General features: G+C 49.7%; 2 protein-coding genes across 2 annotated transcripts in view; both read left to right on the plus strand.

Moving 5' to 3' along the window:
- Positions 1-5,656, plus strand: part of LOC121153686 (zinc finger protein 850-like) — a 277,443-nt gene extending 271,787 nt beyond the window's left edge. The window contains exon 12 of the mRNA XM_040976382.1: positions 4,524-5,656. Coding sequence (XP_040832316.1) covers positions 4,524-5,488 — 965 coding nt within the window. The 3' untranslated portion in view covers positions 5,489-5,656. The remainder of the gene's footprint in view (positions 1-4,523) is intronic.
- Positions 5,657-12,550: 6,894 nt separating this feature from the next.
- Positions 12,551-14,271, plus strand: LOC121153696 (cytochrome c oxidase subunit 7A1, mitochondrial). The gene is made up of 4 exons (XM_040976387.1): positions 12,551-12,623; positions 13,213-13,299; positions 13,393-13,477; positions 14,152-14,271. The coding sequence occupies exons 1-4, from the start codon at positions 12,609-12,611 to the stop codon at positions 14,205-14,207; spliced, it is 243 nt and encodes an 80-aa protein (XP_040832321.1). The 5' UTR covers positions 12,551-12,608; the 3' UTR covers positions 14,208-14,271.
- The last annotated feature ends 565 nt before the right edge of the window (positions 14,272-14,836 follow it).

Below are 14,836 nucleotides of genomic sequence, written 5' to 3' on the forward strand. Positions count from 1 at the left end.
AGGACTCGTAACACTGCCAGCCCGCACGGTCACGGAGAAGTGATATTCTACAGAACCGCAGTAGGGTGAGCTTAGATGGGAAATCAAGAGTGCTGGGCTAAGAACCTTCTAGAAATTGGGTTTCCACTGAAGTCAGTACTCTGGATGTGTGGGTGTGCAAATAAGATGACAGTGTTGCTGTGACTTTGTTGCTCCTGTCTGGTGTCCACCACTGGCGCTGAAGGCTGTTGATAGAACTTTCCATAGAGCCCCAATTTAAACAAGGAAGGAGGAAGGGGAGCCATGAGGTGCCCAGGACCTTTGACTCAAAGGACCTAGAAGTTTCAGAGATGTCTTTTACTCAAGTTGTGGCCTGCATAGATGTTCTGTGCTCCTAGCCTGGTGGTGGTGTCCTTGTCCTTAAGGAGTGAAGCGGATGGGAAGGACTGTCCTTGCTGCCGTTTGCAGTGGGCAGATGTCATACAGGCCCCATCTGGGATTTGGATTAGCATCAGTAAGGTGGTGTGCTGTGTTGGCCGGAGGTACTTGTCGGTGTTGATGCACGTCTGTCTTGAGAACTGGTGTTCAGAAGGATGCTGGGATGTGTTAGTTCTGTAGTTCTCAATGTTAGAGTTCACATAGGACAGAGGGAGGGCAAGGGGGGTGCGCCTGCCTTATGCTCATACGCATGGGGGTTTCCCATTTATCTAAGATTTACCCCCTCTCTCCATTCTGCTTTTTCAGGGTTCTGCGTTTGGCTAAGAGAAGAAGCTAGAGAAACAGAACAGGCCAGGTCGACCCGGAAGCCATGGCTCAGGTAGGCTGAAATGCGCTGTTTCCTTGGACCAGTCAGACTTCCCTCCCACTGCACCGAATCTCTGCGACCTGCTCCCAGTCTCCCCATTCTAGCAGCTAAGTGGTAGTGCCCGCCCCCCATTTAGTGACCCCGCTCTGCTCTCACGCTGCTCACATCTGGGTGCAGTGCTTCGAGCAGAGCACCGATACTGCAGAAATGTATTCCTTGAGGAAAACACAGAACCCGCCTCAGCAGCGTGGTTAAATGGGGCCAGTGAGAGCTTGAACTTCACTGAGCGGAGTGGTTTGCTGTCTTTCTTATGTTCTTAAGTGTCCCCTCCTAGAAATCAGAAAACATCTCATACTATCAAAGAATATGCAGAAAAACTTACCTAAATCATGTACAAGTCCTGCTCACCTGATAAAACCATGGCATCTGTGTTTCATTCTCATTGTAAAGAAACAAAACAAAACATGTTCACGGGGATTTTACAAAGTTCATGCAAATGTATATTATGATAAACTGCATGGATTTGGAAGTTTTTGTGCACCAAAAGGCATCCCTTTGAATCCTATTTTCCGTTAACTTCTTGAAGTAACCTCATGTGTCATAAAGAATAATATGTATGAAGGTATTCATCTGGGCCTTGCACAGTAGCCTGGTGGCTAAAGTCCTCGCCTTGAACGTGCCAGAATCCCATATGGGCATTGGTTCTAATCCCAACAGCCCTGCTTCCCATCCAGCTCCCTGTTTGTGGCCTGGGAAAGCAGTCACGGACAGTCCAAAGCCTTGGGCCCCTGTGCCGATGTGGGAGACCCGAGGTTCCTGGATCCTGGCTCCGGATCGACAAAGCATCGGCCGTTGCTCTCACTTGGGGAGTGAATCATCAGACAGAAGATCTTCTTCTCTGTCTCTCCTCCTCTCTGTGTATCTGACTTTCCAATGAATAAATAAATCTTACAAAAAAATATGCAAACCTTGTGGTGTTGGAGCTGAGTGATATATTCATGGAGGTCACTGTGCTATTTGTATTTTTGTATCTTTTAAAATATTTCATAATAAAAGCCAAAAATCATAGAATTCCTTTAACTCGCCAGTCACGCATAAACATATTGTTTCAGGGATTGCTGACATTTAGGGACGTGGCTATAGAGTTCTCTCAGGAAGAGTGGAAGTGTCTGGAACCTGCCCAGAGGGACTTGTACAGAGAGGTGACTTTGGAGAACTTTGGCAACTTGGTCTCACTAGGTAAGGATACCGTGCAGTAAATAAGGAAGCAGGGACCGCACCAGTGCGGGACTTTCTACCTGTAGCCTGAGGGGCAAAACAGGGTGCACGTGCGGGCCCCTAGAGAAGTGCCCAGCCCCAGCAGTCAAACTTCCCTCCAAAACTCCTGTGTCAAAGGATGGGGAAAAAGGGGTCAGAAATGGCCCGCGCGCGCTCTTCTCCTGCTCATGTTTTCTGATTACCAAACGCAGTGAGAAATCCCAGGGAACAGACGGTGCTGTTGTTGCAGGTTAGCTGAGGCACAGAGCAGGGCCCGGAGCACTGAAGGATGAAGGCAAAGGAGAGGGTGAGGGAGCATCACCGTCCTAGTTGTCTGTTCCACATGATTCAGGAATAGCTTTCTGGAATTTCTGATTCCTTCTCTGAATTTCTAGAGCAACTGAGAACTTTATGACTGAGTTCCTGCTTCCTCTTCCCGAGAGAAAGTGTTCTGTGCTTCATGGAATTGGAAACCGGTGGTGCTGTTGAACACCTATAGCTTCCCATTCCTTGGACACCCTTCTTCCTTGCAATTTCTTCCCTCCCTTTGTGATGAGGACTGGGTTTGAGTTTTGCAACAGGGTGAACATGCCCGTGTTTCTCTTCCTACACACAGGGATTTCCGTTTCTAAGCCTGTTGTCATCTCCTTATTGGAACAAGGCAAAGAACCCTGGATGGTTGCAAATGATATTCCAGGACCATGGTGCCCAGGTAAGTGAGGAGAGTCTGATGGAGGTGACTGTGGGGGAAGTCAAGTGGAAGAGATGCCTGGAGTCACCTCCTCTCCAGGGCATGCTGTGGAGGAAAGCCCTGAGACCTTTATTAAGATGGAACATGGGAAGGACAAAGATCTGATCCACATTAACGTCCAAGCACCCCGTCCCCTACGCCCATTGATTCCTCTCGGCTCTCATTTCCCTCCCTTTTAGAACAAGGTCATGCCCTTTCTCCCACAGTGTCCACCAGCTCTCCTGTGCTTTCAATGCTTTCTTCTGCAAATATCTTCATCCCTTAGAAAAGCTTGTTACCTTAAAACCACCACTCATCTTACCTAGTTAAACAATTTCTTGACTTGCGTAGAGGCAGGGTTGTGTCGTTGAGGACATAGGCCCCGAGACTGCCTGAATTTCTATCCTGGGGCTGCCACTCACCGTGTCAGTTTGAGAGAAGTAGGTAAGGTCTCTGTGCTTCAGTTTTCCTCTCTGCAAATGGGATAAAGGATAGTGTCTTTCTCATCTACTCCTCACAGTTGTTATGAGTCAGTTATGTGGAAGTGCCCAGAACAGTGCCAAGTCAGTAAATAAATGTTAGCAAGTGTAAGTGGCCAGGATTTGCTGGGCAATACAGGAGCCTCTGGGTACATTACTGTCCGTTATTCCTCCGCTTACCTCTCTACTATTGTCATATCTATTTCCATTTGGTATCATTTTTGTTTTTTACTATTTGAAGAACACCCTTAAAATTTTGTCAAAAAGATTTCCTTTCCAGAAAGACCATCCCTGACACAGGGGAGTAGGTATATACTGCGAAGCACAGAGCAAGGAGCTGGGTAGCTTTTGCTTAATTGCCGGGCTCCCCAAGGAGTTAGGGGTGAAGGTTCTTAGGGACAGAAATTGGGGCTGAGAGGTGCGTGATCAGCTTGTGTCCAGGTTCCCGGTTTGTCAGTGGAGCTTGTGACCTTCCTTTGCTTGATCAGGGATGCCTTGATATCTGGGGAAATCGCAATGCTCAGGTGGGCTCCAGCCCGTCTGGGGGATGCATGAAGGTAGTGGGGTTTTCTCCAGGACTTCCCCCAGGTGAAACACTCCGGACAGTACTGGCCATGAAGCTTCTTGTCTGCCAAGGGGCAGGTGCCCGTGACTAGAACCTTGGAGGATCAGCTTACCCCTCCCTCAGTTTGATGAATTCCTTTTGTCAGAGAATAGACAAGGACACCTGGGACATGGGTTTGAACCATGCTTTTACATTGTGGTGGTTCAGAGCCAGCTTTGGTTTCAATATTTCTGCTGTCATGGCCTTTTTAGGAATTATATGATTTTTGAGACTTACACAAGCTAGTCACTTTTTATAGTCTACTATTTTCATTTCATTTCCCTATCTTACAAAGTAAAAATAAATTTAATTTCTCATAGAAGAGCAGAACAGCTTGTATTTACTTTTTTTCTCCCTTTTCAGATTTGGCATCCAGGTGTGAGACATTCCCACAAAGAGATATTTTTGAAATAGAGCCATTCAGCTGGGAGATAATGGAAAGCCTTCGGCGCTGTGATCTCAACGTCACCAGTTTCAGAAATGACTGGAAATGCAAGAGTCAGTTTGAGAGACAACACATTAATCAAGAATGCCATTTCCAGCACGGGAAAAGCGCCTGTGAAAACCTGCCCACTTTTGAACACCATCCATCTCTCCCTCTGTGGCAGAACCCTAAGGCTGGAGGGAGACGGCTTGGGTGTAACGAATGCGGGAAAACATTTAGCCGAGGCTCACACCTGATCCAACATCAAAAAACTCATACTGGTGAAAAGCCCTTCAAATGTCTAGAGTGTGGGAAGGCCTTCAGTCGTGCCTCACACCTAATTCAGCATCAGAGGATTCATACAGGTGAGAAACCTGACGGGTGTAAGGAGTGCGGGAAGGCCTTCGGACGGGCTTCGGAACTTCTTCCGCATCAGCGACTGCACACTGGTGTCAGACCCCATGCGTGCAGGGAGTGTGGAAAGACCTTTAGACAGCATTCACAACTGATTCTGCATCAAAGAACTCACACAGGCGAGAAGCCCTACGAATGTAAAGACTGTGGGAAGGCTTTCATCCGTGGCTCCCAGCTGACGGTGCACCGGAGGATTCACACAGGTGCCAGGCCCTATCCGTGCAAGGAGTGTGGGAAAGCCTTTAGACAGCATTCACAACTCACTGTCCATCAGCGCATCCACACTGGGGAGAAGCCCTATGAGTGTAAGGAATGTGGAAAGGGTTTTATTCATAGCTCAGAAGTGACTCGACACCAGAGAATTCATTCAGGGGAGAAGCCTTACGAATGTAAGGAATGCGGGAAGGCCTTTCGTCAGCATGCGCAGCTGACCAGACACACGAGAGTGCACACTGGTGACAGACCCTACGCGTGTGAGCACTGCGGGAAGGCGTTCAGTCGGAGTTCATACCTCATTCAGCATCAACGAATTCATACAGGTGACAAACCCTACGAATGTAAGGAATGCGGGAAAGCCTTTATCCGCATTTCACAACTGACCCACCATCAGCGGAGTCACACTTGGGAGAAGCCCTATGAGTGTAGGGAGTGTGGAATGGCCTTTATCCGCAGTTCCCAACTCACCGAACATCAGAGAATTCATCCAGGTATCAAGCCTTATGAATGTAGAGAATGCGGGCAGGCCTTCATTCTTGGCTCACAGCTCATTGAACACTATAGAATTCATACTGATTAGAAAACCTCAATTGTTGGGGATATAGAAAAGCCTTTATGTGCAGTTTAAACCTGGCTCAATATTATATCATTTTTAATGTAATTAAAGTCAGAAAGCGTCCCTTGATCATGTCTGTTATGGAACATTGGAGACCTCATCCCAGAAGAGTAAAGAATTCAATAAATTAAGCATTCCTATTGCCTCACTTACTGTTTTTTTTTTTTAAAGATTATAAAATTGATTTATTGTAAAAGCAATTCAAGAATACCCAGTTAAAATCTTATTACAGTGCTACCCAATACAACCAAGAAGCAGTTAAACACTTTTACATCAGGAACAAGGACATAAAACGAGAAAGATCACTTCAAGGCTGTGATTCAAACTAAGAAACCAAGGGCGCTTAGGTCTCCTTAAGGTCAGTACATAAGATACGATAAGATCAAGGCACTGGTCAGTCAGGTACCACAGTGTTGCTATAACGTTGAGGTATAAGTGAGCAATTAAATTCAAGGGCAAATAAAGATCTGCATATTCTTGTTTGTGGGTATACTTAAGTGACTAAAGAAACTGCTTTCAATGACAGCAAGATACAAGACAAGTCTTTATTGAAAATAGTTATAAAATTCTCTAGTAAGCTCCCACTAAATCTTCACAACCCGCTCCCACCCGCCCACTATATATGATATGATCTTAATTTGTGGCTTACTGGCAAATTGTAGGCATTCCTCCTAAGGAGCTTTGATCTTCTGCACATTAAAAACAACAACATGCTGTAAAGTTCGTATATTCAATTTTGCTTTCTAGGTAGAATTTCATTACTGCTTTAAAACTCAGTGCATCTGTACAGCGGGTATTCCCCCCACCTCCCTCCCTGACTTATCCGAGATATAATCTTTCTGCTGTTTTCTTAATAAAAGCCTTCGAGTCAATTTTTATGAGTGATTAGACCTATGAATCATTATATACAACACAATGATTGCATTATTTGAGCACTGAAAGTACTTAAAAAGAAACTTCCATTTTTGCACTCCTCCAAGTTGAAGGGCCAAAATACTTACATTTAATAATTGAAAAAAATTCCATCTTCCCATGGCAAGGCTTTTCATAGCAGCCCTTATTACTAGTGTAGACACTCTAATTATATCTCCTCCTGTAAAAATAAAGGTACAATTATGATTATTTCTTTGCTAATTTCAACTACCAATATACATTTCATCAATCTGATCACCTTACCAACTAACTCATAACTTCAATATTCTAAGTACTACTGGGGGTCAATTTTCAGTGTAACTATAAGCAAGTCTTACAACAACAACTTTGCAGGTAAAACTTAAATCTAGTCTTTAAAATGTTCATTACAAATGAAAACCAAAGTACTAGAATTTACTTCTAAGGCAAAGATATATATTTATTTTTATTGGAAAGTCAGATATACAGAGAGGAGGAGAGACAGAGAGGAAGATCTTCTAACCAATTACTCACTCCCCAAGTGAGTGAGTGGTGCTGTGTTGATCCGGAACCAGGAGCAAAGAACCTCCTCCAGGTCTCCCACACGGGTGCAGGGTCCCAAGGCTTTGGGCCGTCCTCACTGCTTTCCCAGGTCACAAGTAGGGAAAGCTGGATGGGAAGTGGAGCTGCCAGGATTAGAACAGGTGCCCATTTGGGATCCTGGTGCATTCAAGGCAAGGACTTTAGCCACTAGGCCATGGCACCAGGCCCAGTGTTTTCACTTTCAATCCAGCTTTTTGCAGATGTACACCTTGGAAGATAGTATGTGTTAGCTCACGTGTTTGGGTCCCTGAATCCCACGTGGGAGACCCTGATGGAGTTCTGGATTCCTGTCTTTGACCTGTCCCGGCAAGCATCTAGGGAGTGAACCAACAGATGAGCCCTCTCCTGTACTCTCTCCCCCTCTCCCTCCCTCCCTCATCTCCTCTTCTCTTGGCTGGCTCTCTCTGTTGTTCTCCCAAAGAACTAACAAATTAAGGTTTAAGGGGAAGTGGTTTTTTTTTTTTTTGCTTTCTGTTTTTGGGAAGTGGTTCTGTGTCTGCCACAAGGTGGCAGCAGGGTGACACCAAAGTCAGGTTCTGGCAGGAACAAAGCTTCCAGAAGTCAGTCCCACATGCCCTCCACCACTGTCACCAGGCCAGGTCCTGCTGGGTTCTGGCCCAGTACTGTCTTGAGTCATATGACAATGACAACACTAAACCACCCCTAGATACCAGATCTACAAAAAGTGTGAGGTATTTATTTTTTTAAAAGATTTATTGGGCCCGGCGCGGTGGCACAAGTGGTTAAAGATCCTCGCCTTGCACGCCCGGGATCCCATATGGGCGCCGGTTCTAATCCCAGCAGCCCCACTTCCCTTCCAGCTCCCTGCCCGTGGCCCGGGAAAGCAGTCGAGGATGGCCCAAAGCTTTGGGACCCTGCACCCACGTGGGAGACCCGGAAGAGGCTCCTGGCTTCGGATCGGCATAGCATCGGCCCGTTGCGGCTCACTTGGGGAGTGAATCATCGGACGAAAGATCTTCCTCTCTGTCTCTCCTCTCTGTATGTCCACCTTTCCAATAAAAAAATAATAAAAATAAATCTTTAAAAAAAAAAGATTTATTTATTTTTTTTGCAGTCAGATATACAGAGAGGAGGAGAGACAGAGGAAGATCTTCTGTCCAACGATTCACTCCACAAGTGGCTGCAACAGCCAGAGCTAAGCCAATCCGAAGCCAGGAGCCTGGAGCCTCTTCTGAGTCTTCCACACAGGTTCAGGGTCCCAAGGCTTTGGGCCATCCTCGACTGCCTCCCCAAGCCACAAGCAGGGAGCTGGATGGAAAACAGGGCTGCCAGAATTAGAACTGGTGCCCAGATGGGATCCTGGTGCATTCAAGGCGAGGGCTTTAGCCAGTGGGCTACTGCGCTGGGCCCAAAGATTTATTTATTTTTGTTGGAAAGGCAGATCAGATTCACAGAGCAAAAGATCTTCCATCCGTTGACTCACTCCCCAGGTGGCCACAACGGCCAGAGCTGAGCCAATCCGAAGCCAGGAGTCAGGAATCTCTTCCAGGTCTTCCACATGGGTGCATCATCCCAAGGCTTTGGGTCATCCTCTGTTGCTTTCCCAGGCCACAAGCAGGGAGCTAGATGGAAAATGAAGCAGCTGGGACATGAACTGGCACCCATATGGGATCCTGGTGCCTTCAAGGTAAGGACTTTAGTAACTACTGTACCAGGTCCATTTAAATTGTTTTATGAAGGATTTATTGATTTTTATTGGAAAGTGAGAGTTACAGAGACAAGGAGACACAGAGAGAAGTATCTTCCAGTTGGTTCATCCTCCTGTGGCCACAATGACCAGAGCTGAGTAGTTGGGACATTAACTTGTACCCATATGGGATCCCGGCACTTGCAATATGAGGATCTTGCCAACTGAGCCATCGTGCCAGGCCCATGGGTGCTGGTTTGAAATCCTAGCTGCTCTACTTATGATCTAGCTCCTGGCCCATCTATTCAGGAGAAGCACTGGAAGATGGCGCAGGTATTGAGGCCCCTGCCACATACCTGAACCCAGGCTCCTGGATTCAGCCCCTGGCTTAACCCCAACCATTGCAGCCATTTGGGGGAGTGAATCCACCAGCCAGGTAGGTAACTGCTGTCTTCTCTAAAGAAAGATTCCTTGTCCTTTTTGTGTATCTTGGTAATTTTTCATCATGTGATGTTGAGGGAAAAGTCAGACACAATTCAAATTTCCAATTATTTTATAATTTCTTTTATTCAACTGGCAGATTATATCAGCAATCAAATATGACTCACACAGTCGGTCGGTTGTGTGAAACCACAGCAGTTGTCACGGCAACAAAATCTTCACGGGAAGCAGTATTGGCAGTAGAGTGCTGGGCTGGGGCACTAGACCTAATCCCATTTGTCTCGTAAGTTGGCAGAACCACACCTAAGGGGGAGCTTGAGCGATTGTGATAGCTGCCACTGGACTGGGCCTTCCGGGTTTAAGACCACAGGGTCATGGTCTGCACTCCGTCCCTGCAGGCGCAACTGAAGGGGCAACACCTTGCTTCCCATGTAGGACTTTGTTCATCAGCCAGGTGGGTGTCCAGTGCTCGCCAAGAGCGCCCCCACGCGGCAGGGCCCTACCTCGGCTGGAAAAGCCATCTGCAGTTGCCCTGCAGGCGCCGTCAGCCATGCTGTGAGGAATTCGTGCCCTGCAATGAGATCCAACGGAACAGGGCGGGGCACACACTGGCCACTTCGTACGGGCTCTCTGGCAGTGCTCTGCCATCTTGAAACACATTCCTGGCTGTTCTTCCTGTGAGTTTGTGTGTGCACAGGGAGGACTCAAATCTAGCACACACACTCCACAGACACTCAAGTAGGTACCTGCTGCCTTCCAAGGCTGGCCCTCCATGGTAAGCGGTCCTGGGCTGAGGCCCTTGCCTGCTTTTTGGCACAATTTCCCACCTCTGCTTGGCACAGAGATTGCATTACCCAGGGCAGCAAGTCCACAGCAGGAGAGAGGTGTCTGGTTCAGTTTCTCTAACCCTGGCCGGGGCTTGAGTGAGCACGACTTGAATATTTGTCTTCACCCCAAGAGTATCACCTGTGGTCTTAGGGAACACAATATTAAATAATTAAATAGCAAACTGAAAATGCCCTGGGCCCAGCACAATGGCTCAATGGCTGAATTCTCACCTTGCAAATGCTGGTATCCCATATGGGCACCATTTCACATCCTGGCTGCCCCACTTTTGACAGAAGTTCTTTCTCTGTGTCTCTCCTCTCCATAATCTGCCTTTTCAACAACAACAAAATCTTTCTTTTAAAAAAACGTATATTAAAAGAAATAAACCCAGAGTCTGGTTGCAGTTTGCAGAGTCTGACAAATTGTGTACGTAGTCCTGGGAGTGCACAGTCTTCCCCTCTTCCCAGCTGCTGCAGCTTGAGAGAGGTTTGTTCCTTCTAAAGCCACTGTGACGGTGCTGAACCGGGTAGGAGGAGTAGGTTATCCGGAGCCCTTGATGCCTTTATCAAGGGAGCAAATTACAAAGGGAATTGCTTCCTGAGCCCGCCCTCTCCCGCAGGCTCACTTCCCCTGGGGTCCCTCCACCGAGCTGAGTTGCAGCTCCACACCCTGAGCAGATGTCAGCACCACGCCCGGGATTTCCTGGCCCCCAGAACCACAAGCCAACTCTTCCTCTCTGAATGACCGAGTCTCAAGTACTTTGCTAAAGCAACAGACTAAGACATCAAACCTGCAGCTGCCCACTGCCTAGATTTTTTTATCTTTTTCCTCCCGGAACAAAGATGGCACAACCGTAGCTCCTAAGGGGACAGGCGAGGGCTCACACACACCCACAGCCACTCACTGAGATGCCTGGAAATTTGCCCGAGCCCGGCATAAGCTAGAAGCATGAAGGTTCTGCTTCCTCAAGAGGCAGGCGTGACCAAGTCAGAAGACATCCAGCTTGTTTTTCTTTTTTTTTTTTTTTTTTTTTTTAGCAAATATTGATCATGTCCAGCTCTATGCCAGGTGCTGGGGTTGCAGCAGAGTAAAAACAACAACAGCTGGAGAAGTAAAGCAGCTACTTTAGTTTCTACGGAGGGGAAGGGGGAGTGGGTCAAACCTGAGGAAGGCGAGACAGATGGTGTGCATGCGGTGCAGTCACTGTGTATGCAGACTAAACTTGTAAACAGTCAACTTCACGCATTCCCCACGAGCCAAAAATGAAAGTTGAAACATGCATTTTGTGAAAACAAAGTCCCTCCCTTGCAAGACTGGCATGGTGGCTCAACAGCTCATCTTCCATGGACAAGCATTAGCATCCCATTCAGACACCGGTTCCTGTTTCTATTATTCCAGTTCTGATCCAACTCCCTGTTTATGGCCTGGAAAGGCAACTGGGGATGGCTAATGGCCCTAGGACCCTCTATCCATTTGGGAGCCCTGGAAGAAGCTGCTAGCTCCTGGCTTTGGATCTGCTCAGCTCTAGCCACTGTGTTGGCCATTTGGGGAGCGAACCGGCAGATGGAAGATCTCCCTTTGTCTGTCGCTCCTTCTTTCCGCAAATCCGCCTTTCAATTTAAAATAAATTTTTAATAGTCCTTCCTTCACCCTCAGTGAGTAGCATATGGCCAGGTGAGCACACGAGCTCTGGGATGTGAACCACTGTGTCCTGTATGGGAGGTATGTTTCCCTTGCCCACCAGGAGGGTCAGGGCTGTTGTTCCTACAGAAAACAAGGAGGGGCAAGGAGAAACCGACACGTTTATTGAAGTGGAAGTTCACAAGGATGAAGGTGTGTGAAGTGGAGAGCCAGTGCCCCAGGGGAAGCTGGCTCCAGGAAGAACAGACACAAGGGGGCTGATGTGGTGGCAGGAAAGGGCATCCATCTTTGGGAATAAGGCAGGATCCCTCGGGAATGAGGGGTCTCATCACCACCTTTCAGGCAAGGCAGGTCACAAAGGCAAGGTGAAGGTTAGAGTGCAACCTCCCTGCTCCTGTGTCTCTCAGTTGCCCAAGTGCCACATCTGGGTGCCTCAGTACTTGGTTCTCATCTCTCACCTGGAGAGATCCTCCATCTGCTGGCTCACTACCTAAATGGTTGCAATGGCCAGAACTGATCCGAAGCCAGGAGCTTCTTCAGGGTCTCCCACGCGGGTGCAGGGTCCAATTCCCATATAAAAATAATGGCTCCTATTCGTCCTGAGCCCTTAAGTTAGGCTCTCCCGCTACAGACGTGGAAAGTGAGGGTCGATCTTCGCGAAGATAAGACATGGAGCTCGAATCCTGGCTTCCCTGGGCCCTCGCTCCCTTGAGCCAGGAGCGAGAACCCCGGAAAGGACTCGCACTCGCCCCAGGATCTCCTCGCCTGTCTTTGTCCAGCAATCCCGAGGAGACAGGTGTGTCCCGGAGGGCGCGGCGGCCAGGCGCCCGCACGTCCTTGGGCGCGCGGCGAGCGGGACGCGCCCCACGGGCGGGGCCTTCTCTGCGCCCCACCCCGCGTCACGCCCCTGCAGCTGTCCACCCGCGGCGGGCGTGGCCCGGGATTCCCGGGAAGGGAGGGCAGGGCGCCGGGTGTCCTTGGGCTGGGAGGGGAGGTGACTCGGGTGGCGGCGGCCGAAGAGGACGACGCAGGATGAGGGCCCTGCGGGTGAGGGCTCTCAGCGCTGGGCCCGGGGGGAGCCCCCACCTCGGAAGCCCTCGCCTTAACACGCGACTCCCTAAACACCCGGGACCAGGATCTGCCACCCCTGTCCCCAGTCCAAGCTTCTGTCCGCTAACACGGGGTAGCTGGGACCCTTAACACGGCCGGAACCCAGGGTTTAAACCTCTAGCCTTTCCCTAAGGCGATTAGTGCTGGGAGCTTAATACCCCTAACCCAACTGGAGGCTTCATGGGCAGCCTGGAAACCCTGGGGTTGGGACCTCCAGTCCAGCCCCCACATTTCAGGGAGGTGATCTCTCATTATTAGTCCAGGGAGCCCCTCTGCCCAGAAATATCAAGGTTTGAACTCTTAGAGCGTGGGACTTGCTGCTGGGTCCACTCCTCTTCGGGGCAGCCTGGTAACCTCCCCAAGGACCTTCTTTCCAAAAGGCCTCCTCCCCACCTTCCCTAGCAAGTGGAATCTTGTCTCTGTGAGGACCCATGTTCAGGCCGCAGAGACCCAAGCTTCCCTGTCCATCCCCACTTCAAGACACCCCTCCAGGTGCCTTAATACCCAGTGCTCTCCACCCTCCCAGATGTCCCAGGCGCTGATCCGCTCCTTCGGCTCAACATCCCGGAACCACTTTGAGAACCGAGTTGCAGAGAAGCAGAAAATCTTCCAGGTAGGGGGTGGTGAGGGGAAAGACCTTGGCTAGAGGGTGGCGGTGTGTGGCAGAGGCAGCACCCCCCGTCTCATTGGCCACCCCCACCCCCAGGCCAACAATGACCTCCCGGTGCACTTGAAGGGCGGTGGGATTGACAACCTTCTCTACCGGCTGACTATGGCCCTGACTCTGGGAGGTGAGTGCAAATGCTGCCTGGGCTGGGCTGCAAGGGGAGGGGATGGCCTCTGGTTCGATTGGAGTTTCAGGAGGAGACCTGATGGCATAGGGGTTACAGAGGGGTATTAAGGGAAGGAGGTTGAGTCCTGAGCTAGCTAGACTTGACCATGACTGGCAATCAGAGAGGAGAGAGCCACTCAGGTCATGGGCTACTGTTCCCCAGAGGGAAGCCGGGCTGGTGATGGGTCTAGGGTCCGAATGGAGAAAGCACCCAGCCCAGTCTACATCCATGCCACGGGATCCCCACCTGGAGTCTAGCATTGTTTGTTTGTAAAGATTTTTATTGGAAAGGTGGATTTACAGAGAGGAGACAACGATCTTTGCTGGTTCACTCCTCAAGAGGCCCCAATGGCTGGAGCTAAGAGCCAGGAGCCTCTTCTGGGTCTCCCACTCGGATGCAGGCTCCCAAGGCCTTGGGGCCAGCCTCTGCTGCTTTCCCAGACCACAAGCAGGGTTGTACGGAAGTGGAGCAGCTGGGACATAAACCAGCACCCATATGGGATACCTGTGCTTGAAGGGGGAAGATTAGCCACTGATTAGTGCACTGGGCCCTGGAGTCCAGTTTGGAAAGGAATTTGGACATGGGGTTCAGGGAGGAGTTTAGGGTCTCAGTTTGTACCCCCCTCATTCCAGGTACTGTCTACAGCTTGTACTGCCTCGGCTGGGCCTCCTTCCCCCACAAGAAGTGAGACCAGGAAGTGTGGAACACCTGGGAGATTTAACCATTAATAAATGTGCTGGCTTCCTGGGGAATACAGCCCAGCTCTGGCTTCTCCATGTGTGAATGTGTGTGTGTGTGTGTGTGTGTTCCAGGCCATGTTACCATCAGCCAGGGACCTCTGCCCTGTGGATGGCCCATTACCCCAGCCCTGGCCCCTGTGTGCCAGACCAGGTCTCCCCCCAGGATTTTGCTGTCACTCCCCTGAGGTCTCCAAATACCCTTGGGCTGTCCCACAAGGCTCAGGGACCTGCAGTGGTGGCCTTGAGTGGGACATGGTTCTGTGTCCTGCTGTGTACTGCAAACACTGGGAGAGGTGAGGGCAAGAAGGGAGACCATGACACACTAGAGGCAGAGGCAAGCCACCCAAGGTCTGAGACTGAAGGAGTGGCCAGCAAGGCCTCAGCAGACTGAGCCAGAGCCCACCCTGAGCCCTCTTGACAGCCTGGACGGTGGAGCAGAAACCACCCAGGCTCAGCCACCACGGGATCAGGGAGGGACTGAGCAAGAAGCAGGCCATAGATCACCTGAACCCGGGAGGAGAAAAAGGATGCAGAGAAAGGATGTGGAAACGTGCAGATCAGGTCCTGAGGACAGACA

The sequence above is a fragment of the Ochotona curzoniae genome, unplaced genomic scaffold (genome assembly GCF_017591425.1).
Source record: "Ochotona curzoniae isolate NIBS_2020 unplaced genomic scaffold, NIBS_Ocur_1.0 contig_2699, whole genome shotgun sequence".
Classification (NCBI taxonomy): domain Eukaryota; kingdom Metazoa; phylum Chordata; class Mammalia; order Lagomorpha; family Ochotonidae; genus Ochotona; species Ochotona curzoniae.